Source organism: Epinephelus lanceolatus, chromosome 12, assembly GCF_041903045.1.
Source record: "Epinephelus lanceolatus isolate andai-2023 chromosome 12, ASM4190304v1, whole genome shotgun sequence".
Taxonomy (NCBI): domain Eukaryota; kingdom Metazoa; phylum Chordata; class Actinopteri; order Perciformes; family Serranidae; genus Epinephelus; species Epinephelus lanceolatus.
In genome coordinates, this window is record NC_135745.1 from 32,048,316 (window position 1) to 32,072,175 (window position 23,860).

Genomic DNA, 23,860 nt, shown 5'->3' on the forward strand with positions numbered 1-23,860 from the left:
CTGTTTGGTCCTTCTGACTGATGAATTCTGTTTCTAAGATACTCACTGGAGGTGGTGTGTGTAACATTAGAGGCCTCCCCAGGAACTAAGAAGCCATTGACTGATGATACTCCCACTGTGTAGGTGGAGCAGGGCTCCAGGTTACTGATGTCCATGGTTGTGCTTGAAGTGTTTCTGATGACCGGGGCGTTGCTGGGATTGTCGTTGTCGCTCACGGTCACTTGATAAAGCAGGACTTTACTTACAGTGTTCCACGTCACTCGGGCTGTGCTCCTTCCCGTTGATACAAGAGTCACACCAGTTGGTGGCTGCACCACTTCCAAGAGAAAATACAGGTGTTAATCCACAAATCCTCATTCATGTTAAGGAATTGGCTCAAACATAACTGAGCTCGTAATTCGGCACTTCTGCAATTCATGTGCACTTACGCGTTGTGATTGTCCTTGTAGTACTTTTGGCACCTCTTCCAGCACTGTTTGATGAGTAAATATAACAGTTGTACGTTGTAGAGGGATTTAGGCCGTCCACTTGTCCACTCAGGGTCGTGAACGTCTGGTTGTATGTTTGTGCGGGAAAACTAAACAACTTCTCCACAAACAAGTTGTAGTTGTCCGCCCCTATCACATTTGACCACTCAAACTTTATAGATGTACTGGAAATAGCTTTTGAATAGGTGATCTGAGATGTGGCCGGCACTGTGGAAATGCAAGATAAAGTATTGAACATTAGTCAACAAAGGGATTCTTCTGTTTTATTACTTAACTGGCAACTTTTTTCAAATTGCGTCTTTACCTGTCATGGTTATTTCAACATCACGGCACATGATAGTGTAAAACACAAAGACCTTTAGTGTGACTTCATAGACATGTCCGGGTCTTAACCCCTGAATCAGCCTCTGTGTGCTGGGTGCAGACTGTGTCACCACCACCGGGGCGATACTGGTGGAGTTCACAACTCTCAAGTCCAGTAAATAAACTGAGGCTCCTGTGTAGGTGCTCCATACCACATTCAGTGTTGATGCTGACGGAGAAGTCACTGACAAAATATTACATCCTGAAAAACAGAAAGAAGAAGAAAACGATCGGTCTAGGAATATCACCTTCTGACTTTTTGAGATTAAAAGGTAAAATTAAACTAATAATGAGCATTTCATACGTGGTTTTAGTTTAATTTTTAGTTTATTGTAGTTTGTGTGTATTTTTCATATGGGGAAAAAGGCCAGCCTTCTTGCGTGATAATAATTTCTTAACAACATATAATAATATGTGTGTCATTCCTGTTATGCAGCACCATTTTGGCTTCAAAACGTTTTTGGGGGAGAAAAAAATAAAAGAGTTTTACGTTTTATTTTCTCATTATATAAGAATAATAACATGATTAACTTTCAGGAATCATAGAGTGCCAATCTCATGCACTCAACAATAATATTTATGGCTCGACTTGTTCCTGTTCTGCTACAAAGCTAAGGCTAACTTAGCTCAAAATTTTCCAGGGTGGAAAATTTTGAGCTAAGTTAGCCTTAGCTCTGTGAGCAATCCAGATTTCGCTAGCCAACCTTCTACACAGCACTTTTATAACTATACCAAGTATGTCTTTACATTTGGGAAAAAAAAAAAATCTCACCAACAGACTGCATGATTTTGCTTGACAAGATGGAACGTTAAGGGTGAGACAAATTAAGATCACTAAACCTTGGGAAGAGGGCTATGCTCACTATACTTTAATCCTTAATGGAAGTGTAAGTCTAAGAGATTGGAAAAAGATTTCAGGGACAATAAATATGACAATAAAGCTAAAAACATGTATAGTTTTTCCTAATATAATCAGAGAGAGTTTAACATGACCTATTATAAAAGAGGAACATGGTAAAATCATGCAGTTCCAAAAAAAGGACAGTAAAGTTAAAAAAAAGGTTTAAGTTTGCATTATTCTATGTGTATATGATAATGGAGATGTTAATGTATAATTTAAGCCAGTTCATGGGTCAGAAATGCTGTGTAACACGAATGACCCACTTGCTTGCAAAAGACCCTTTGCTGTGTTCAAAATGTCCCATTGCTCACTCTAGTTTAATGCCATCGACTCAGTTCAGTAACATCAAGAATTGTTGTTCTGTAAATAGAAAGACAGAATAAGAAATATGTCCCTCTAGTGGTGAGCAGCAGCTATTATCATTTTCAATTAATCAAATCACCAGTCCATCTAATCCACCTCAAACCTTTTAGTTACTGGCAGTGTGAGCGCTTACTTCCTGCTCATTAGTCAACATCCTTAATTGGAATTCATAAATTGGTGGAACAATTATCTACAAGCAGCTGCTTTCGCTTTTCTTTCTTAATTTGCTTCTGTATTTTTACCCAATATAGAAAAAATATATCCATATCTGTGTGTATCTCTTTATCTTGTCATATAAGTGAAGGACAAAAATAAATAAAATTAAAAAAGCATCTAGAAATTAGAGTCTCCCTTTGACGTGTAGAACACAGAGCACTCACCTGTGGCCAAAACATGTTGTGTCTACAAAAGAAAAAATAAATTAATTAGAATGTATTACAAAATACTAACATGTTGACATAAAAAATGAAATAAATGTTAAAAAATAGAAATAATAAAGTAAACTATAGTATAAAGATAGTAATTAATAAAGTATAATTACCTGTATGACAGACAATAGTATGACTGAAGAATAAAACATCCACATCTTATCCATTGTAATCGTCAGAGTTTCAGTGCGTTACATCCATATGTGGTTCCTGCACACAGTAGCTCATCTGAAATCTTTACAGGCTGAGCGCTGTAGATCAACTTCATGGGAACCAATCAGGAGTCGTCCTAAATGAGGACAGGTGGGTGCCTGTGGGCTCTCTGTCATCATGAGAAGGAAACAAAGTATGTGGCCTGTTAGGTGGAGGTGGGGGTGCATTCAATCCCCCGGCCTATTACGCTCAAACTGCACTTCCTCCATGTTCTCGGAATATTTTATTTCTGTAACTCTGCTGACTTTCTAGTATATACAACAGGATTTACCTGCTGGAAAATGATATGATGTCCTTTGTATGACATTATTAAGGAAGTCCCTCTGCTACATCCTTCCTGGATTGAAGTCATTTTTGTGGGAAATTTTGTCATTATGCATCATTATATAACAGCTGCTCTTACAGGACTAAGGCCATGTTAAAAAATAATCCTGTGGTTGTTATATTGTTCATTTTTGGTATGCCTTACTGAAATTAAGAAATGTCTTTTTCAGTAACTGCACAAAAAAATCAGCTTTTAAAATAATCACAGACTTATTAAATCCCAAGTAAGATCACCAGTAAGTATCTCAATCTCCTAAAGCACTTTCCAAAACAGAAGTTACAAAGTGCTCTACAGGAAGAAGAAGGAAAGATAGAAATGAAATAGATATAGGAGACATCAGGTGATACTGTACCAACCCAGTTGGCAGACTAAATGTGAGCAATGTAAGTTTCTGTAAACCATGGATATGTTACATTTGTACATTATAAAGTAGCAAATAAGTTAAAACGTAAACTTCCTCAGGTTGCAGCAAGGCTGTAGTTAACATGTGGTTAGGTTTAGACACAAAAACACTTGGTTATGGTGAGGAGAAGGTAATGTTTTGGCTTAAAGTTCCCAGATTTGGTGCCACAATCCCTGCTGGAAATGCAGCATTGTCTCGGTAAAACCAATTGCTTATTGTCACACTATCCCCACTGGAAACACACCCATGTTTGGTGACTAAAAAGCCGCTGGAAACACAGGTCACTAAAAAAACAATTTTTTTTTTTTTTTTGGTCTCAAACAGAGGTCTGCAGCTTGGCAGGCGTCTTGCCTAAGTGTCATGCCACCCCCTATCTCCTCTACCTCCTGATGACAAAGTCAGCTCATGTGCTATGTCATTATAGAAATGTTGATATGGTTTGCAGAAATGTACAATGCCATCTTCTTTTTGTTTGGCTACTTGACTGACTGGACACATAAATGCCAGCAGGCACATGAGAGTGTGTCTAATTTTCAGGTATAACAATTCAGTCTAGTGATGAAGCTCCAGTTTCACCTATTAGCTGTAAAAATCCCCCGTGAAAACCTCACTTCTCGACTACATGTAATATAAACCTTTTGTGGAAAATATGTCTCACTCCAGGAAGACCTGACAATTACAATGTTCATTAATCATGTGCGATGATGTAATTTCAAATAAATGTCCATTAAACAACATTTTAAAATAGTTTGTTGCAAGGAGACACATTTTTTTTGACTGTTACCTGAAGGTCATAGTAAGAGGACCTATTAGGTGTCTCTCTAGATGATTTTTAATTTCCTTATAATCCTGGCTTACAATCTTTGTTGGAGAATAGTACTAAGAGCACAATGTCCTCACTGCTGCAGAGCTGAAATTTCAGTGTATTATGAAGAACAGAGTATTAATCTAAGGAAGCTGAAATATAAACCACAGACGGGAATTTATGCTGTTATGCTTTATTTTGTCTTTGAGTTGCTGCTTCCATCTGAATCTCTCTTTGGTTGTATTCTGCTGGATCCCCCTCTGCTAAACTATTCATCATACAATATATGGATGTATGTGATTTCTGAAAAACTCTAAAAGTTTATGCTAAAGTCTTAATTTCATTTCTGATGTTAAATTGTTTGATTGCTTTGTAAGAGATAGTGAACAAAGATAATTTTGTGACCCAGGGTATTGAAACTACTGTACAAACCATACTGGACTCATACCTTTATTACCAGCTAAAGGCTACAGGGATTTCCTGTTCATTATATGTACTGTATCCCAGTTTTAAGCCCATTGTATCCTGCTGAGGGTGTTACGTAAATGAATGTGATAGCTTCATGCATGTTGCAGTGTGTGACAAAGACAGCTGGTGACAATAGGTCCACCCCTCTGTTTCCTCTCTGAGCTCTATCTGCTATACGTTCCCTGGTGAGCATGCAAATGATGACGGTGAAATATATACACCTGAGTGTTAATAAGCTTTTGTCTGTCACATGGGGGAATGAAACGTTCTTAAATACGTACACGTTTTGTGAATTCAGCCAAGAAATTGTTTGTGAAAATCCACCTCTGGGATTTCTTGCCACTGTGTTTGTCTGGGTGGGAAATATACAGAGTGTACATACTCTCTTCTGTTTTCTTAACTGGGATGAAACCCATGATAGAGGTAAATTTTCATTATATAACCAACTCAGCCCAGTTGCTTTAAGAAAATGTTGGCATTGTACATTAATGCAAACCACGTATACACTACATTTGTACATTTTAAATGTATTGTATTAATGTTTCGAAATCAACGTAGTATGAGTATACTTTGTCTAGAGATGGAGGGGATGGTGGATGGGGTGTCACCTAGGACACCTGCCAAGTTGCAGACCACTGTTCAAAAACAACAAACAAAAATCTGGTTGTGATTTAGCGAGTCACTGCTGCATTTCCAATGGCTTTTTAGGCACCAAACGTCAATGTTTTGTAGCAGCCCATTGCTGTTTTCCCTGCAGGATAGTGCTATAAGAAGAGGCTGTTTTTTACAAAGATATTCGCCCAATTCCTGCTGGGATAGTGGCACGAAAAGCTGTTGTTTTTTTTACTGAAAAGTTGCTTCTTATGCAGCTGGGATTGTGCTCCCAAAGCTTGATATTTTAAGCCAAAACATGATCTTCTTCCAAACGTAATCAAGTGGTTTTTGTGCGTAACCCTAACCACACATGAGCCACAGCATTGTTGAAACGTTAAGTTTTAATGTATCCGCTACATAATAATGTGCAAATATAAATTGAAGTCCCCCAGCAGAACAATGGAGTCCCCGGTCGGGGCACTGTCCAGCACCCGTCCCAGGGACTCCAAAAAGGGCAGCTACTCTGAACTGTTGTTCGGCGCATAAGCGCAGACAACAGTCAGGACCCATTCCCCGACCCGAAGGCGCAGGGAAGCAACCCTTTTGTCTACTGGGGTGAGCCCCAACGTATAGGCAGAGAGTCTGGGGGCTATCAGAAAGCCCACCCCGGCCCTCCGCCTCTCACCCGGAGCCACTCCAGCAAAGGAGAGAGTCCAACCCCTCTCAAGGACTTGGGTTCAAGAGCTGGAACTATGTGTCGAGGTTAGGCCGACTATATCTAGCCGGTAGCACTCAACCTCTTCCACAAGCCCCGGCTCCTTCTCTGCCGGAGAGGTGACATTCCATGTCCCAAGAGCCAACTTCCGTAGCCGAGGATGGGACCGCCAAGGCCCCAGGCTTGGTCTGCTGCCCGATCCACATAGCACTGATCCCTTCTGGATCCCTCTGCGGGTGGTGGGCCGGGGTGCAGGGGGACGAGCCCATGTAGCCGGTTCGGGCTGGTACTAAGGGATATACTACAAGGTAGTGTTTCTCAAATGGTGTGCATTGTCCACTATGGGAGGAAGACATGCAGGTTAATCAGTGACTCTAAATTGTCCGGTAGGTGTGAATGTGAGTGTGAATGCTTGTCTGTCTCTATGTGTCAGCCCTGTGATAGTCTGATGACCTGTCCAGGGTGTACCCTGCCTCTCACCCAACGTCAGCTGGGATAGGCTCCAGCCCGCCCCACGGCCCTCAAGAGGATAAGCGCTTACAAAAATGGATGGATGGATGTATCAGTATGTTGTGCGCACATGCGCGTAATGTAGTGTGGGATTTATAAGTGTGTCATAAGTGTGTGACACAAAAAGCCCTGATCGGCAGCCAGTGAGGGATGATTATTGAAAGGAGAAAGCCGTGAGTGGGACAATGGATTTCTTTATTGTACGGAGCAAACGGAGCAAGGGCAAAGACAACCTACCACCTAAAGAGAAAAGAAAAAAAAACTGTCAGTAGACAGTATCACAAAAACTATCTGTCTTATTTTTTCTTATTTTTATTGTCTTATGTCATGATAAGAGTTATACACAAATTATAGATGCTGTTGTGCACAGATATAAATACAGATGTGCCTCAAGATTTTGGCTTGCCCTTTGGTGTGTCTTGGGCACAAAAAGTTTGAAAACCATTGCTATAAGATGATGTCAGTTTTCATACCTTGCTTTGTGAATACTGTATTTAAATATACTCATGCTAATAAAGCCGTTTGGATTTGATGTAGCAACATTGATAGAAAAACTTTAGCACACTAAATTTCATTTCATTTTATTTCATAGTGATTGAGTGATTACATAACCAGGTTACATAACTTTACTTCTGAAGACAAATGTTAAGGGTGCAAATTCTGAACAAAATCGTACACAAAGAACAGTTACACTATATGGATAGTGAAAGGCAACCAGACAGTTTTAGGGGAGGGGGACAAAACGACAACTGAAAGAACCAGAAATGATCTAAGAGGCACTGAAGTATTTATAGGATATTATCATATGTGTATTATGATATTAATATTTCACTCATATCATGGTCATTGTACTGGTGTATTATGACAGCCTTAGGAAGATACTCACTTCATTTATAATAGTGTGCAACTGATGATCCACCCCTAGGATGTATAATGGCGAATGTATTGTGTCAGTTATACAACTTCAGTGAAAGTGCTATTCCATAACAGGTGTCCTGAATGAGTAAGACCTACTTCAGGGAGTTTCTCTGATGGATTCGTTTCTGGATAATTTTGGAGCACTGAATTTAGCTCACGTATCTGACCCCACACAACTGAACAAAACATGTTACTTAATAAAGAGCGCCCACTCAAGATGATTGACAGCAGACAATGTGGTAATGCAAAAACGATGTGCTTTATTGTTGTCGTCAGTCATCGGAGAGAAAACAAATCCAATGAGAGCAGAGGTAACACTGAATCTATCTCCAGCAATCCGATCAGACGTATCATCCACAGGACTTGACATGCATGACCCCAGGCGAACGGGATGGATACCTGCTGCCCCACTTTTAACTGTGACCTTTTTCTGGGTCAGAAACCGGTTCTGCAACCCAGAGTCATGTCATAGGCCGCCGTATGGAGGTCTTCTACTTGGAGAAGTCCTAAGATCTTATCTTAAATTTGTGTTGTCTTTGAATTCTGCACTTGCACAATGTAATGTAACTCTACGATAGTGTTATTACCTTTGCTTCCAACCTTAGTGATCAAAGTGCTTTTTCATCCTTAAGTTAGTAACGCAACTTCACTTTCACTTTAGCTTTGTACATATTGTTGGTTGTATTTACCATTCGATTTGTATATAGTGTTATGTGTCATTCAGCTAACCTAGCTGGCTTCTAAAATGAAGAAAAGTCAGAGCAAGTTTATGAGGAGGATGGTCAGCTTTATAGAGCTTTACTGCTTGCTTCCACAAGACAATATACGTCAGTCAGTGTAATATTTTTGGCAGTTCTTTCAAGCCAAAAAAAAAATGCCATAGCCATGCCATAGCGACCTAGCATTAGCTATCACCTCAGTGTCTTAGAGGATAACCGTCAGCTAATGAAACAAGATCTGAAGACAGAGCCAGTTTCACTCGATGGCCAACGTGTTGAAACTGTGGAAATTTTTAAATACCTTGGTTCGGTTCTGGACTCCCATGTGAGCTTCTCTTGAAATACTGAGTATATTTTCATATTAAAAAATGCTCACAGTGATTTTATCTTCTTAGGAAACTCAGTGGCCTTTGTGTTAGCAAGCAGATTTTAGAGTTAGTGTACCAAATTATGGTTGAGAGCGTTTTAATGTTTCACCTTCCTGTCTGGTACGGTCACCTTAACTGCATATCCAAGAATAAACTGTCTAAGATTGTGACAATAGCAAGTAAAATAGTTGGCAAGCCACAAAAGCCCTCCACCCCACTCTTTACAGAAAGGACGAGGAAGAAAGCAAGGAGTATCTTGGCACATAGCTCCCACCTTCTCTTCAGCCAGTTTGAGCTCTGGAGCTCCAGGGGGCGCTATAGAGCCCCTCTGGCAACCAAAAATATATTTAAGAAGTCCTTCATCACAAGTGCCATCAGTATCCTTAACTCAGTAATGTGACTGATGAGTTTTAAACCACAGACAGACAATGAGCGGATTTAATATGTCTAAGCGTTTTGTATTGACTTTTTGTCTGCTTTTTACAATATTGTCTTTTGTGTTTCGATGATCCGAAGACAAATTTCCACTCATGGTGGACAATAAAGATATATTCTATTTTTTATTCTATGTTAGTCAGTCATTGCAGCTCCAAAGTCAGCGTAATTTTTTTAAGCTTATCTACTGTTAAGCTCTTTTACACTCACACAACAGTGCTTTTCTTCATTTTAGTAGCTAGCTAGGCTAACTGACTGGCTAGCCTTGTCATCATAATGATCAAACTCATTATATACAAAAACAAACAGTATACTATAAACAATATGCTAACAAACAAAGTTAACTGCGAAAAGTTAAGTAACTAACTTAAGGATGAGCGAGCACTTTGATCACTAATGTCGGAGGCGAGTTGACAGGAAGTAAACAGACACTGAGTTTGTGAAACAGATTTAAGTCACACTACATGGTGCGAGTAGAGAATGACTATTTGCCGTGACACATTTCTGTGGGACGTTCATTGCAAAGTTTCTATTTCTGCGTCTTTTTCATTTTTCCTTGACGTCATTACACATTGAGGTTACATCATTATTATCAAAGGGCAATTGGTTAAAGATGAGGAGCTGCAGAGCAGAGAGCAAAATAACATGCAGCCTACTTTAACAACATGGAGAACACTCAAACATTAGATAAATGCCCATTGTTATTTATGTAAAAGTCCTCTTTTATAAATTTTATGGTTTTAATTCAGTAATTCAGTGGCTTTTCTTGCAAACAGCAGTAATAACAAAACATTTCCTACATTTCTTAACAAGAGTGATATTTCATCTGGGTATATTGGATATTTAGAGTTGCCCTTGGTGTAAACGCAGTCTTCTGTTCATGTTGGGGGGGGGGGGGGGGGGGGGTTGGTGGCAATGGGAGGAAGTGTTCACTGTAAGACAAGAAAGATGAGAGAGAGAGAAATTATCAACCTGGACTTGGTGGGAAAACCGGTTATGTCTCATCATAGCTTCAGTACTGATTCATCACGCTCAACAAGTGGCTGTTTTGGGAAACTTTATAGGCAAAAAGCAGAATACAGCCTTGTCATACTGAGTCACAGGCTATTACATATCCATCATCTTATCTGTCAGCACAGACACAATAAGATGTTTGTGTCACGTTCCTGCAGCAGCTCTCCATCTTCATTTACCTGAGTCACGTTCCCCTCGTTCTTTTTCCCATGTTTCATGGACATATACATATCTGAGACGTCCCAGGGGTAGAGACAGATAGAGATCAGCCTCACCTGTGCTTGTCTACACACTATATCTTCTACTCAAACATTCACATCTATTGTTATACTAGCGCAGCATAGGCTCAGTCAGTCTATGGATGCCTGTGATGCTGTCACAAGATACCCTTCAAGCGGTGAAGCAGCACAATGAATGCGTCGTGTGAAAGCAGCTTTTATCAATTTCTTTTATCATCACAGGACTGTATGTTCACGGGAAAGCACGTAGCTGGTTGTCTCAGGTTGTTACGTAACTCCAGGTTACAGTAACAGTAAACTTACAATAACAATAAACTTACCGTAATTAATCCACACTTCGTCTTCCGCGGGAGATCACTGAAGGAGGAGAGAGATAAGATTTCAGTGCAGGGGCAGTTTTCAGTTTGTAACTTGATAACAGTTTAAAAGAGCACTTTTGATAAATACAATTATTCACTTTTTTTGCCGACAGTTAGATGAGATGATCAATACCACTCCTGAAACTACAGCTAGCAGTTGATAATCTTAGCTTAGCATAAAGAATGGGAATAGGGGGAGGGTCGTTCCATGGAAACTGTTCAGACTGCACTTTTTTTGTCATCACTAATGCAAAATTTGGTATTTTATGGCAGGAATGATATTTTAGACCTGCAGGTAAACATATTTTGCCAGCTCAGGCGCTATTCTTTACGCCTTATATCCAGATAATTGTGACAGAAGTTCTCTCTGTGGTCAAAGCTTAGACATTTAGCAGACTTAGCATGCAGCTAACTGGAAAAAAAATCATCTTTAATACAAAGACATTTAGAAAATTTGTTTAAAAAGTGTTTTTCTTCATGTTTTTTGAGTGACAGGGTGGATATGTGCTTGACAGAGAAGGTTTTGAAAGAAAAATGAACCAAAAAATGGTTCTGAAAGATAATCAAAACTCACCAGCATCTGAAACTGTCTTCCTCAAACTCTTAAATGATGTAATTTTCTCTCAGCGAGGTCACTTAATGGGTAACACTTTATATTTTTCAACCTGGACACTATTTTACAATGTTTTTGTGTGTAAGTGACTATTGGAGACAATAGTTTTAGAAAGTAGTCCAGATCTGAGTGACAGGGCTGTGGATGGCAGCTTGAAACAGGCCGCAATGTAACTACTGAGGGCATTTCTGCTCAGTCAGTTTGGTCCCCCAAAAGAAGCTTGTTTTTGCTACTGACAGGTTCAGATTGTTGTAAGTGTCTGACAACATTATGGAAAGGATCCCTACAGAGATAGACCTCTTTGTTAAAGTATCCATCCAAGTATCCATGGCCAAGGCCGCCAGACTCCAATTAATTAAACAGTAATTTCAGTGTGTATATAGAGGCAGCATATATATATATATATATATATATATATATTTTTTTTTTTTTTTTTTTTTTTTTTTTTTACATCTAACTGGGCGAACTAAGGGTTTATTTCAACCAAATTTCAAACCAAACCAGAGTTGGTAGTTGTTGGAACAGAAGAAACAAGACTTTTTTTGTTGAGTTTTATTTTGTTTCTCAGGACTTTGAGTGAGAACAAAAAGATCTGTCTTTGTAGGGATCCTTTCCATAATGTTGTCAACACTTAAAATAATCTGAGCCTGTCAGTGGCAAAAACAAGCACTTTTAATGGACGCATATTGATGATGCACAAATGCCCCAAGTCATAATATTACAGCCAGTTTCGAGCTGCTAGCCGAAGCGGTTTTGCTGGACAGAGCAAATACCACACAGATTTCCATAAACTTTTATTCTTATTAGTCACTTAGATGCAAAAACATGGGAAAAAAAGGGCCCAGGTTGAAAAAAAAAAACGGTTACCCTTTAAAGAAATGGTGCTTTGTTTTGGTGCAGAAATACACTGGTTTGACTTTTTGTTTGTTTGTTTGTTTGTTTGTTTGTTTGTTTTAGCCCATTTCCCATGAACAGGGAAACATTTATGCACTTAAAAACAAAAGACTGAATTGTGTGCAATATTTATTGAGTATTACCCCGCATGAATGTGAGAAATGGACAGAACGAAAATGACTACAGTTAACTTTATGTTAATTAATTTAATTTAATTTATAATTTCATAATATCTTTACATACTAAAAACAATATTGATAAATTTACACTACCTAGTTTGTCCCTTCAAATGTTTGGGATCCACACTTAGTAGTTTTCAAGAAACAGTTAGAGTGGTATCAATCTCCTCATCTGACTCTTAGCTACATGTAAATATCAAAATATAAAACTATTCCTTAAACTGCTGCAAAACAAAATATGAAGTTTAGAAGGTACTTACTCATACCAGCATTACTCTCTGGGCAGGGAACTGAAAACATCACAAAAATAAAAACATGAATGAATTTTGCTGCCACAGATTATAAGAACAAATATCAGATGTGTGATATCAATCATTTACACCCTCCATCCTCTTCATGACTCACCTGAGTATGTCCTGCGTTGACAGAAGCTAACTATGACCCCATCTTGTCCTACTGGTGCCACCAGCACTGTGTAGACGTCCCCACACATTTCCTCCAGAATATCACAGTATTTGCTGCCGGCAGCTGAGATGCAGGTATAGTTAGCTCCCGTCCCGTACAGCTCTACTGTGTGGTTCAGCGTCTGAGAGCCCAGAGAGCGCCAGTACACCCTGAGGGAGTTGTTGTTGGCCATGCGTTTGAGCTTGACTCTCATTGGACAGCAGGCACCTGCAAGAATAAGTTGTAAGAAGTTGAGTTTGTGGTGGTGTTTATGCCAGGGATTATAGTGGTGGCCATTATTACTCAGTCGACCAACTATGATTGATTGACCTGTTTGTTTCAGCTCTATTAGACAATGTAAAGTAGTACAGTATGTGTTCATTGGAGTGGTGGGCTCAGATATCTATGTTTGTGGTTGTGTGCTTCTTTGTGTTTGTCCTCACTGGATGAGAATCCACGGTATTTGCACTCTGACATGTGTCCTGTGCTGCTGATGGCCTCCAGGTGGATGCTGTAGTTGGTGCCACAAGTGATGCATCCCATCAGGCAGTGGGTGTCCAGGGTGTGGCACTTAGCATGTCCCCGTGAGGACTTCAGGGTGGTGATATAGGAGCGAGCACCGCTGCCAGGTGACCAGGTCACGTTGGTCATAGCCTGGGTGACCTGGGTCACATTTACAGACATGGGGCAGCAGGGTCCTTTGGGAATGAATTATGGAACAATAATCAATACTGGAGTGAGTGAATGGATGTATGATGAGAATATTTTGCCACAGCTAGCTTCGATGATGCTTTCTTATCCATTCATCTGAGGTAATATTGATAAATATGTTAAAAATCTGAGCTCATATTTTTACTACGAGCAGACTAATTAGCCTATTTTTACGATTTGACCTTCAGTCCCAGTGATAACTAATCATACTGTCATACCTGTTTCCAAAGTTTTACTGAATCCAGGTAGACTTCTCCCCACAGTTGTCATGGCCACTGCCATGACCTCAAAGGTTGAGCCACAGGGCAGCTGTGTGAGCTCACAGGAGTTGTTTCTTGACTGGCAGGTGTGTGTTTCATAGCGTCCAGTGGCTTTGATGGTGTAATCTGTGTTGGGGCTGTTGGGGGTACTGAAGAGGACTCTGTATGTGGAGTTGTTGGTCTGCGTCATATTCAGGATATCTGGAGCGCACGGAGCTGCAGCACGACAGACAACGGATTGTTTCAAACCAAAAAGACATACAGTATGCTAATGCAGCAAAGTGAGGAATTATTTTTAAGAATTAGTTCAACATTTTTGCAGATATTTTTATATGTTTGCTTTCTTGCCAACACTTACATGCAAAGATTGGTAACACTCTCTAATTTCCCTCTCTTGTGTGTATGTTGATAAGTATGTGTTCATGAGGTGAGATATCTCTCTAAACAGCCCCATTAATACCTGTCTCATGTGTGTGTGGTGTGCAGGTGCGGTTGCATCCTCGTAACTCGCTGCACGGTGTGACGGTCACAGAATAGGCCGTGTTGCACGTCAAATCTGACAGCGCACACACTGGCGCTGTGTCGTTACAGTGGACGACATCATTAGTCTGTGCCGCCGTTGTCTCGTACAGCTCAGCCCCTTTGACCGATGACCACATGATCTCCAGGGTCTCTGTAGAAACCAGCGTAATGCTAACGTCCTGAGGGCAACAAGGAACTGGGGGAGAAACGGAGAGGAGAAATGCAAAGACAGATGAGAATGATAATCAGCATTGTGCAAAAGACCATACTCTTGATTTTACATGTTTTTCACCTCGTTGGTGTTTCCAAAAACGATGACAGAACAGACGTTTTGCGTTTTATCTTCACGCAAAAGGGGTCGGCAGTAAGACGGAGTTGGCGCTTAGGTTTAGGCAACAAAACTATGTGGTTATTATTAGGATAAGATTGCAGATGTCGCCAAAACACACCTGGCTTTAAGTGGCACAAACACAGCAACCGATGTTGTTTTTTGCTGGGCTTGAACACAGCGCTCCTGGGTCAAAGTCCGGTGTGTGTTGGACCCATCTACTGCCTCTCCGACCCTGAGTGGACTTTTAGGCTCTTTAAACTAAGTCTGTTGCTGTGACCGTCTGTTATTACCCCTTTTACACTGCCTGCTCAAGGCGGGAATGTTGTGCCGTTATTCTGCTTGCCGTACCCAAAAGCTGCAATTGTTGATTGGAGGGATAAAGTCTTTAAGCCGGCAGTGTAAGTAGTAACAGTGTGAATCAACGTCTGTGTAAAAAAGACAGCCAGCAGGACGGGATCATGGACGGGACGGATGTGACATGTTATGTATATGACCCATCGCTGGGAGACAAAGCAGCTAGGAGCAGTTAGCAGCTAACTCAGAGAAGAAGAACAACGGCCGAAAACATCTGAATATTAGGGAGACAATGAGTTGCAGTGGCTCCTTACCCTACGAGCAGATGACAAGATCAAACACCATATAAGAAATGGTAAACAGTTGTTTTTTGCCTTCTTATGTCATTGTTATTGTTTAGAAAGCGCTGCCAACATGTCTGTTATGTGTAACATTGGATGCTGAGGCTGTTATGTTACATATCAGGTTCATCATGCCTCTGTTGCTTCTGCGATGCCACACGGGTGGCATTGGTTCTATGTAAAAATGTAAAGGAGGGGTAGAGAAGGGACTTAGCAGCAGCCCTGTAGCAAAATCTCTGTGTCAAAAGAGATAATGATGTGGATGGGTTTACATTAGAGTTGGTGGAAAGCCTGGTGTGTCACACACAGATGCTAAACTTAAGGGGCACTGCCCAAGCGGCATATTTTGATGCTCTGGGAGTGAAACCAGGCGGGATACTGGTGTGATTTTGTTGCATTGGGTGTGGCATCGACAATGGCATCTTCAACTTGTGGATTCACCATCTAATAGATCTGAAATCCTGTTCAAACAATTACCCAATGAGAACCGGTCACCTGTTGTAGGTTGACTATATGTGTTTGGAAGCACCTGATTTGCTGAAAGATAAAGATGGGCGGGGAACCCTTTTTAAATTTTGACTTGTCATATTAGGAAAGGCACAGGTGTAAATATTAATATGGGCTGTGTGCCACGTGTCCTAGAAAGCCATGCCAGTATGCTTATTGTCGAGGAAGTGGTATTGTGAGAGAGGTGGCACATCTAAATGGAACACAGCCATTTTAATAGTATCAATTACACCACTTTCCTGAAATGGCATGTTATAATATCTGTTGTGACAAAGATCTGTATTTTCCAACAATGCCATGATGGAGAAGTCAGGGAAGCTCCGTTATCTAAGATTTTAGAGTCAGCTGCCAAAATGCTTTGCAGTCATGAGATGTGATGCTAGAAAATCAACCACAGAGGAAAAGTAGGGTGTAAAAAGGAAGGACAATATGGATTTGGGCGTTTCTTATTTTAAAATATTGCTTGTTGAGCCGCCACACGTTACATTTTTGATGTCAAAGTTGCTATTAATAAAAACTGAAGGTACACCCAGTAAGTCAATGAGCTAAAAACCACTAGTATGGTCCTTTTACTTGATAACAAAAACATGCATTGGTGTGGCTGCGTAGGGTCCTACTAGTGGTGTAGTTGCGGACATGTGCATAAGGGCTGGAGCCGGCCTGGTTGTAGGGGAAGACGGTGGTGAGGTAGGTGTAGCCACACATGCAGGAAAACGGGCATGTAGTCTCAGTGGTGTTGCATGACTTCTCAGTTCCGTCGTCCCTCTTTATGAAAGCTATGTAGTACTCCACCAGCGGCACCTCGTCCCACACCACTGAGCAGTTGCCTGCTTCGGGCTCCTCCACCCAGATGTTCTCTGGAGGACATGGATCTGTCAGAGAAAGAGAGTTATGAAGACATACTCCTTTAACATCACTTGTTAAAGGTATAGTTCAACATTTTGGGGAATATACTATTCACTTTCCTGCAGAGCATTACATAAGAATACCACTCATCATACACTGATACCACTCTTATTTTTGTAGGCAAATAAAGAGGTGAAGTCCCTCCTTGTCCAGTGGACCAGCATAGGACCTTATTTTGGATAAAAGATATGTAAATTGTGACTTTTGTGACTTGAAAAGTTATGTTTTAAATTGACAAACACCCCATGTGTAATTAATGGCACAATTCAGACTGGTTTTCTTGTCCTTGACTACCCTAGTTTTTCCAAAATAATGGTCCCATAGGAGACACTGGAAGGGGAGGGAAATTGCCTCTCTATATGAAGCTAAATAAAGGAGATAATTAGCTTAACTTAGCGGGGAGTGGGAACTTTTGTAGCTATTAAACAAACAAGATATATCATGTTAATCTGTGAGTTTTAGAGGTGGTGGTAGTCAAAATTTGTTTGTTTTGTTTGTGCATTGGATCATGCTAGCGGTGTCCCCCGGTTTCCAGTCTTTGTGCTAAGCTAAGCTAACCAGCTGCTGCCTGTAGCTTCATATTTAGCCTACAAGCACGAGAGTTGTATTGATCTTTGTGGCTGACTTTTAGAAAGAATTCTAATTAGTGTATTCCCAAATATGTCAAACTGTTATTTGAGTATATTTGCGTATATTAAATGTGATTGTGATTGTGGTTGTGTGTGATATACCCACATGTAACGTAGTCTACTGGCTGTGAGGGGCTGCTGGGACCAGCTTTGTTGTAGGCTACGACAGTGACAGAGTTGTTCTGGCCACACTCCACAGATGTAATATAACAGAAACTATTAGCTGTTGAGGTACAATTTTGACCATTACTGGACCAGGCGATGTAGTTCTCAGCTCCTTGCACTGACACCCAGTACACAGTGACCCAAAGAGACCGTCCCTGAGACAACTGGACATGGGTCACATCTGTGCTCGGAGGACCTGTGAGTGAAACCAGAAGGCAATGAGTAACAAGATCTGCTGGGCTACATTCAGGCTCTACGTCATGTCGTGCTTACGTGTGATCTGGCAGACAGTGAGGTCGTCCCCAGCCCGACCCTCAGAGTCCCAGGCTGTGCCCTTGATACAGTAGGTGGTCCCTCCTTCAAGGCCGTCAAAGGTCACCGTGGTGTCAGTGGTGTTTAGTTTGAAGCGGGAGCTGGAGCCCTCCCTGATGATGCAGAGCATGTAGAGGACGGCGTTCCTCACCGGGTTCCAAGTCACGAGGATGGTGCTGTTGTTAGGAGACTCAGTGTTCAACTTGGGTGCCACCACCACTACAGACAAGTCCAGGTAGAGAGTAATGAGAGGTCAACATGGACAAACAAGCAGATTTCTTCTATCTACTGTCCTGACTTTTTTTTGTGATAGGTGTGAGATGGAAACAATTTCCTTGTGATTATGTTACATTACACCTTCGGGAAAGGACACAACCCAGTTCTCATGGTTTCCCTTTTCATATTATGAGAATGGTATAGTGCAAAGGCATGGATACAGTTTCCACCCTCCTGCTTTGGCTGCAAAGAGTAGAGACTGTGTGACAATGGGCAGTGAAAGGACACGCCGTTATGGCCGGCGGAGTGAACTAACAAACTATTGTCCTACAGGAAAAACAGAAAGGCTGCGTTTCACCTTTCATACACTGATTACCATCTTGAATAAACTGCTTCTGAAATGTAGTGTCTGGACAAGTGAAAGTGGGCGAAAAAGGTCATTATTGTTCAATTGTATCCATTATTAGTGGTTAAAATCATAAATATGTGCCCAGTGAGTGTTGTTAGCTCAACTTTGATCACTTTAGTGACATTTAAAATGCTCAAGCGAGTGTTTTTAGGACTCTTGTATGAAGACTTTTTGTCCGTACCTGTCCTGGCCTCGATGGGGTACGAGGGCTGGCTCCTCCCCCCAGAGTTGACGGACATGACGCTCAGCCTGTAGTCTCTGTAGGGCTGGAGCTGCTCCACCGTGCCTGGCGAGCCGCTCACCACGGTCTCAGAGAAGAAATCGCCGGTCTCCGACTGTGCCCTCAGGATGTAGCTGGTTGCCCCGGAAACCTCTGTGAACTCTACAGTGATGCTGTCGCTGTTTTTGGAGTAGGCCTGTTCAATGCTGGGCACCTCAGGAGCTGAAAAATCACAATGATAGGAAAAAATGTGAGATTGATAACAAAATAAAATGCTTTTCAATAGAGTAAGTTGATTTATGATGACTATATTTTTTAATCTGGAATTGGAGGGATCATTTTGCCATCTTTAAAATTTCTCAAATGGTCAAAAATGCTAAAATTTTGCACCTAATCCTTGTAACAAATGGTATCAACCCAACCCATTTGATAAGATTTTGCCTCAAGGACCGCCATCTGAAAATAGTTTGATTGTTAGATATGATTAAGACCAGAATTCTGTAGTTGTCAACCACAGTTGAGGAGAAAACCTATGAAGTACAACCTATGATCAGAATAGTCACTGGTATAACTGTTACTCACATTTAGCTCACACTTTTAAAATGAATTAAATAGTGAAAATAAATGATACCTCATTTTTCTGAGGACTCTGGAACTCCCTTAAGGACCCCCATAGGTCCGCAGATCCCCAGTTGAGAACCACATCTAGACTTTCAAAGTTTGAATATGTACCTAGCCATAACACAATGATTATTACAGATTTATGACTAGAAAAACTTAACGTGCCATACTGAGCTGTACCTCAGTTTAATCTCCAGGTTCCCTGCTTTCAGATGATGTATACCACTTCTATGTGGCATGTGATGTTAATCTGCTATATCCCTATAAACGTCCTGTGTCCCCCCTTAAAAAAGACAGCTCTGTGGTAGGTTTCCAAGGGTCAAAACAGTTTCTCTGTTTTCCTTATATATAGAAATATAATATAAATGCAGTGATTGAATGTAACCAGGTACTTTCAGTATTTGTACTTTTCTTGAGCTCGTTAACTTTCACTTCACTACATTTAAGAGAGAAATGTTGTACTTTTTATGGCACAAAATGTATTTAAACGTAAAGATTTTATAAATTTTGAACATATTTTCCTTGTCAATTGATTGTTTGGTCAATTAAACTTCTAAAAATTGTGAAAAATGTCCTTAACAGCTCCCCAAAGCTGAATGTGATGTCCACAGATGTCTGCTTTGTCTGACCAGTCCAAAGATATTCAGTTTATAATGATATAAAAAAGAAAAAAGCAGCAAATCCTGACAGCGGATGAGCTGGAATCAGAGGATGGTTGGCATTTTGCAGATTAATCGGTCACCAGAATCGCAGATTGGTTTCCTGTCAACCAACCTAAACTACCCTACAGTATGTAATGTAGTTCAGTTTAGCTCCCTGCTGATGCATCACTAATAATCCAATAATAATGTAGTGGAGTATGTTACAAGTAGTCATAAGTGCAATATTATAGGCAACTGGACTTGCTTGCGTTTCTTGAAGACGTTTCGCCTCTCATCCAAGAGTCTTCACGGGAGAAGCTTGCACTAAAGAAACTTCTTGAATTAGAGGCGAAACGTCTTCAAGAAATGCAAGCAAGTCCAGTTGCCTACGATATAGCACTTACGATTACCATGACCTGGATGACTGAGAATCTTCACCAACAAGTTACATGTAGTATTGCTGCTTTTACGGCAGTGAAGAATCTTTGGACTTCTTCTGCCACTGTAAATGAAATGTAATAAACAATGAGTCTGTCTTCGTGGGCAGTGAATCTCAATCTGAATCACCACCAGGACTCATTTTTCTCCTTTCCCTCTCTGTGCTGTTAACACTGACCTGTTGTCTCCTCTGTCTCTGCACTGCTGAGGACTTTGAGAGCATTGTCCATGGCTTCGAGCTGCATGGTGTACACTGTGTTTGGTGACAGGGAGTTGACTGAGCCCATCACAGAGTTTCCACTGAACTGAGCAAAGACGGGCTGCTCCGGAGAGCTCTTGGGTGTCGCTGTGATCTTGTAGGAGCTGGCGCCGGTGTAGCCGCTCCACTGTACTGTCATACTCTTAGATGTGACTGTAAACACTGACAGAGTGATGTCTGACGGAGATAGAGAAGAAAACAATGGGGTACATTCAAAAGGATTTACAGGTTTTCGTATTGCAGGTTAAAAAATCATCACATGCTAATAAAATGTGCATTTTTTTGGGTTGTTTCAGAAGAGATGGCTTAAAAGAATACTTTACTCCCAGAATGACCATTCATTCATTCATTCATTGGTTTCCTGTAACCGCTTATCCTGTGAGGGGCACGGTGGGGCTGGAGCCTATCCCAGCTGACACTGGGCGAGAGGCGGGGTACAGCATGGACAGGTCTCTCCGGACTATCACAGGGCTGTCACATAGAGACAGACAACCATTCACACTCACATTCACACCTACGGACAATTTAGAGTCACCAATTAACCTGCATGTCTTTTTATGGTGGGAGGAAGCTGGAGTACCCTCTTGCTTTGAGGTGACAATGCTAACAGCTGCTAACAGTGCTAGCAAAATGATCATGTGTTGTTAATTACATACGCTGTTATGGGGAATTCATGAAGAAAACTTTCTTTTTCTCACATGTCACTATGGTGAATGAAGAATCTACAAACTGTGAAAATCCTTGATGAATTGAAGTAGAAGGGGTCTGCATTTAACAACAGCAAAACTATATCAAAACATCCGTTGCCAAACTCTCACACAACTTGTGAAATTCATAGATGCTTATAGATCAGAGCCAGACAGCATTGACAAAAACAGTAATTTTACTTAACTGAAAACGGATGCTACTGGTCCACCGCTGCCTCTAGTTTGTTTGTGTTATTGTGTGACTTTGGTGAATCTGAGCTAACCCTTAAAAAAAAGAGTCAACAATAACACCAACAAAGTTAATAGATTGGGGCAGCATTAGACCAGCAGCTCCCGTGTTCAACTGTTTCTGTCAATGGAGTCTGGCTTTGAAGAGAGCATAGACAGGTTTGACTTTAAGTTCAGTTCCCCATCGAAAAGCACTGTCTGTTTGGGAAGTACTGAGCATATGACTGGATTATGCTGCACGAGTTGTGTGACATTTTGTGAACCGATGTTTTGATTTAGTTTTGCAGTTGAACTTGGACCCCTACGACTTTAATTCATCAAGAATTGCCTTCGTTTTTGGATTCTTCAGTCACCCCGTAGAGGCATGTGAGAAAAAACTTGTGTCACAAATTTGTGACGCATGACACAAGCTTAGCAATTGATATACAAATAGCTATTTTGGGGATGAAGTATTCCTTGAAACTTTCTTTATAGAATAAAAATCTTTTAGGGTGACTTTTAGAAGGTAATTTCACATTAAGGAATATTGTACATTGTAAGAATTTGGGATCATCGAGTAAGACAAATGTAAAAGAAGATGATTTACCATTTTGAGCAGCACAAATCTGAAAATGACAAAACATGGCAGGTTAATAATGAAACAACCTAATGATAAACAACAGGAAATACAGTATTTCAAGACAAGGACATAATTCCAAGAGTAGCAAGCTGCTGGTATTTCACATTATATCCTGGGGCAAATTATGCCTCAGCATATAATGCCTGTATCATGTTCTCGGCGCATGAGAGGCAGCAGGCTGCACATTACCTTCACTCAACACAGATTTCAGGACTGGTCACAGCGCTGGTATTTCTTTCAGGTCGGAATGAATTTGTCTATTGAGCTAAGGTTGGGCATGCCACACGCACTTGTTGAAAGCAGTGACACTCAAAAGAGCCTGTGTTCATAAAAGTCTTGCCTCTGTACAGTAATATTTATCTGGATATGTCTTGAAAATAGGAAAACATATCAACTACATACACTGATTATGTTAAAATCATACTTTGTTGTGGCTTTTTGTTAAAACATTTAAGAGAAAATTAGTGCACAGTGAGAAAATGACCACCTCTTACCTCGGTGAAGGTAAATAAAAGCAAAAGTTTCAGCATCTTTAACTGTATTGTTCCCATGCCGTCAGCGTTTCCCTGCTGCCTGGAGGCAAGACGTGTGATGCTGTTTCTCAAAATGACTTCAGGGAAGCAGCTCAGGCTTAAATTTGACTTCTTTTTTTGTGTTCTCCCTCCCTCCCTCTCTCAGATGAAACGACAGGTCCTTTATTGTTTCAGCAAATACCAAAGAGCCCAGAGGCTGTAACTCCTCCCCACAGGGGTGTTTGGGGGGCCGATCAGAGCGAGAGGAAGGAGCTCATCTTTGTTAGACGATGAGGATGTCGATAAAAAACAATTGTGTTAAAAACTTTTTTACTTTTACAACCTTGTCTTTAAAAATGGTACAAATTAATTTCTGTGTTGTAGTCTGAAGTGTTTGCACCACGAGAAAGCTACCCTAACACCCCAGTTGAGCAACATCCATCATTACACGTTACACAAAAAGATAACTTGATAAGTGATGACCCAGTTCTGTGTCTGGGAGGCAGTTTTATGGCCTGATTAAGGTTTCATCCAAACAATATTTGATCTCTCGTGGTTTCCACATCCGTTACATCTTGTCACAGATACACCTCTTTTTAAGCAATTAGTCATTTTGCCCTCCATTTGTCGATCTTAAATCTATACACACTTGAGGGCTGCACCACGAAGCCCGTTAAAGCGAGCTAGGCTGTCTTTGTCTGAGCTTGCACAACAAACCCTAAAGCCTCAGTCAGAGATAATGGGGACCACTAAGGTAGTTATCAACTTGCTCTGTTAACCGAGGCTTACTGCTTCAGGCTCTGTGGGCCCTCCTATAAAACACTTTAAAATGATCGATTGTGTGCTGCCTACTTCTGCTTCAGTTAAGACGAGAGAGTATTGCTTTCATTTATATTACTAATCATGTGAACTCAGAGGAATACTGAATTTATTTTATTGCTCCATTTATTTCCAACACAACAGCTCCACTTTCTGCAGCTCTGAAACTTAAAACTTGATGCAACAGATTTAAACATTAAACTGAAGAGCTGCATGTACTGTCCCATAATAAAGGAGACATGGAAATCAATTAAACTTTGGGTCAAATTTAAGTGAAATAAAATTTTACTGACTGAATAGGCTATTATCTGCAGTAAACACTAATATACAAATCAATTTTTAATCAGTGTTTTATCAGCTGTAATACTGTAAAACTTCAATTAGTAGCCTGGGCTATTATTTGCTTTAATCACTGAACTCAACAGGCCTCATTAT

The 23,860-nt window shown here is 40.6% G+C and overlaps 2 protein-coding genes across 2 annotated transcripts in view; both read right to left on the reverse strand.

Moving 5' to 3' along the window:
- The window catches only part of LOC117272533 (uncharacterized), a 28,368-nt gene extending 25,623 nt beyond the window's left edge, over positions 1-2,745 (reverse strand). The window contains exons 1-5 of the mRNA XM_033651509.2: positions 2,657-2,745; positions 2,496-2,517; positions 793-1,053; positions 429-695; positions 47-316 (exon numbers count right to left, since the gene is read on the reverse strand). Of these exons, the coding sequence (XP_033507400.2) occupies positions 47-316; positions 429-695; positions 793-1,053; positions 2,496-2,517; positions 2,657-2,710 (874 nt within the window). The 5' untranslated portion in view covers positions 2,711-2,745. The remainder of the gene's footprint in view (positions 1-46; positions 317-428; positions 696-792; positions 1,054-2,495; positions 2,518-2,656) is intronic.
- A 7,163-nt stretch (positions 2,746-9,908) lies between these two features.
- fndc7a (fibronectin type III domain containing 7a) lies at positions 9,909-22,714 on the reverse strand. Its single transcript, XM_033650030.2, has 14 exons — positions 22,589-22,714; positions 22,062-22,080; positions 20,460-20,717; positions 18,543-18,803; positions 17,698-17,955; positions 17,366-17,620; positions 16,342-16,596; positions 14,190-14,447; positions 13,688-13,945; positions 13,202-13,456; positions 12,720-12,986; positions 12,575-12,604; positions 10,590-10,626; positions 9,909-9,948 (listed from the first exon to the last, which is right to left on the reverse strand). The coding sequence occupies exons 1-13, from the start codon at positions 22,643-22,645 to the stop codon at positions 10,595-10,597; spliced, it is 2,463 nt and encodes an 820-aa protein (XP_033505921.1). The 5' UTR covers positions 22,646-22,714; the 3' UTR covers positions 9,909-9,948; positions 10,590-10,594.
- Between the last annotated feature and the right edge of the window lie 1,146 nt (positions 22,715-23,860).

What these genes read in the sequence shown, in the direction of transcription:
- fndc7a (XM_033650030.2), bottom strand. Translation starts at nt 22,645, where the DNA reads ATGGGAACAATACAGTTAAAGATGCTGAAACTTTTGCTTTTATTTACC. An exon ending in TGTCCGCAACTACACCACTA is followed by an intron (nt 14,448 to 16,341) that starts GTAGGACCCTAC and finishes TTTCTCCCCCAG; the next exon opens with TTCCTTGTTGCCCTCAGGAC. An exon ending in CAGTAAAACTTTGGAAACAG is followed by an intron (nt 13,457 to 13,687) that starts GTATGACAGTAT and finishes TCATTCCCAAAG; the next exon opens with GACCCTGCTGCCCCATGTCT.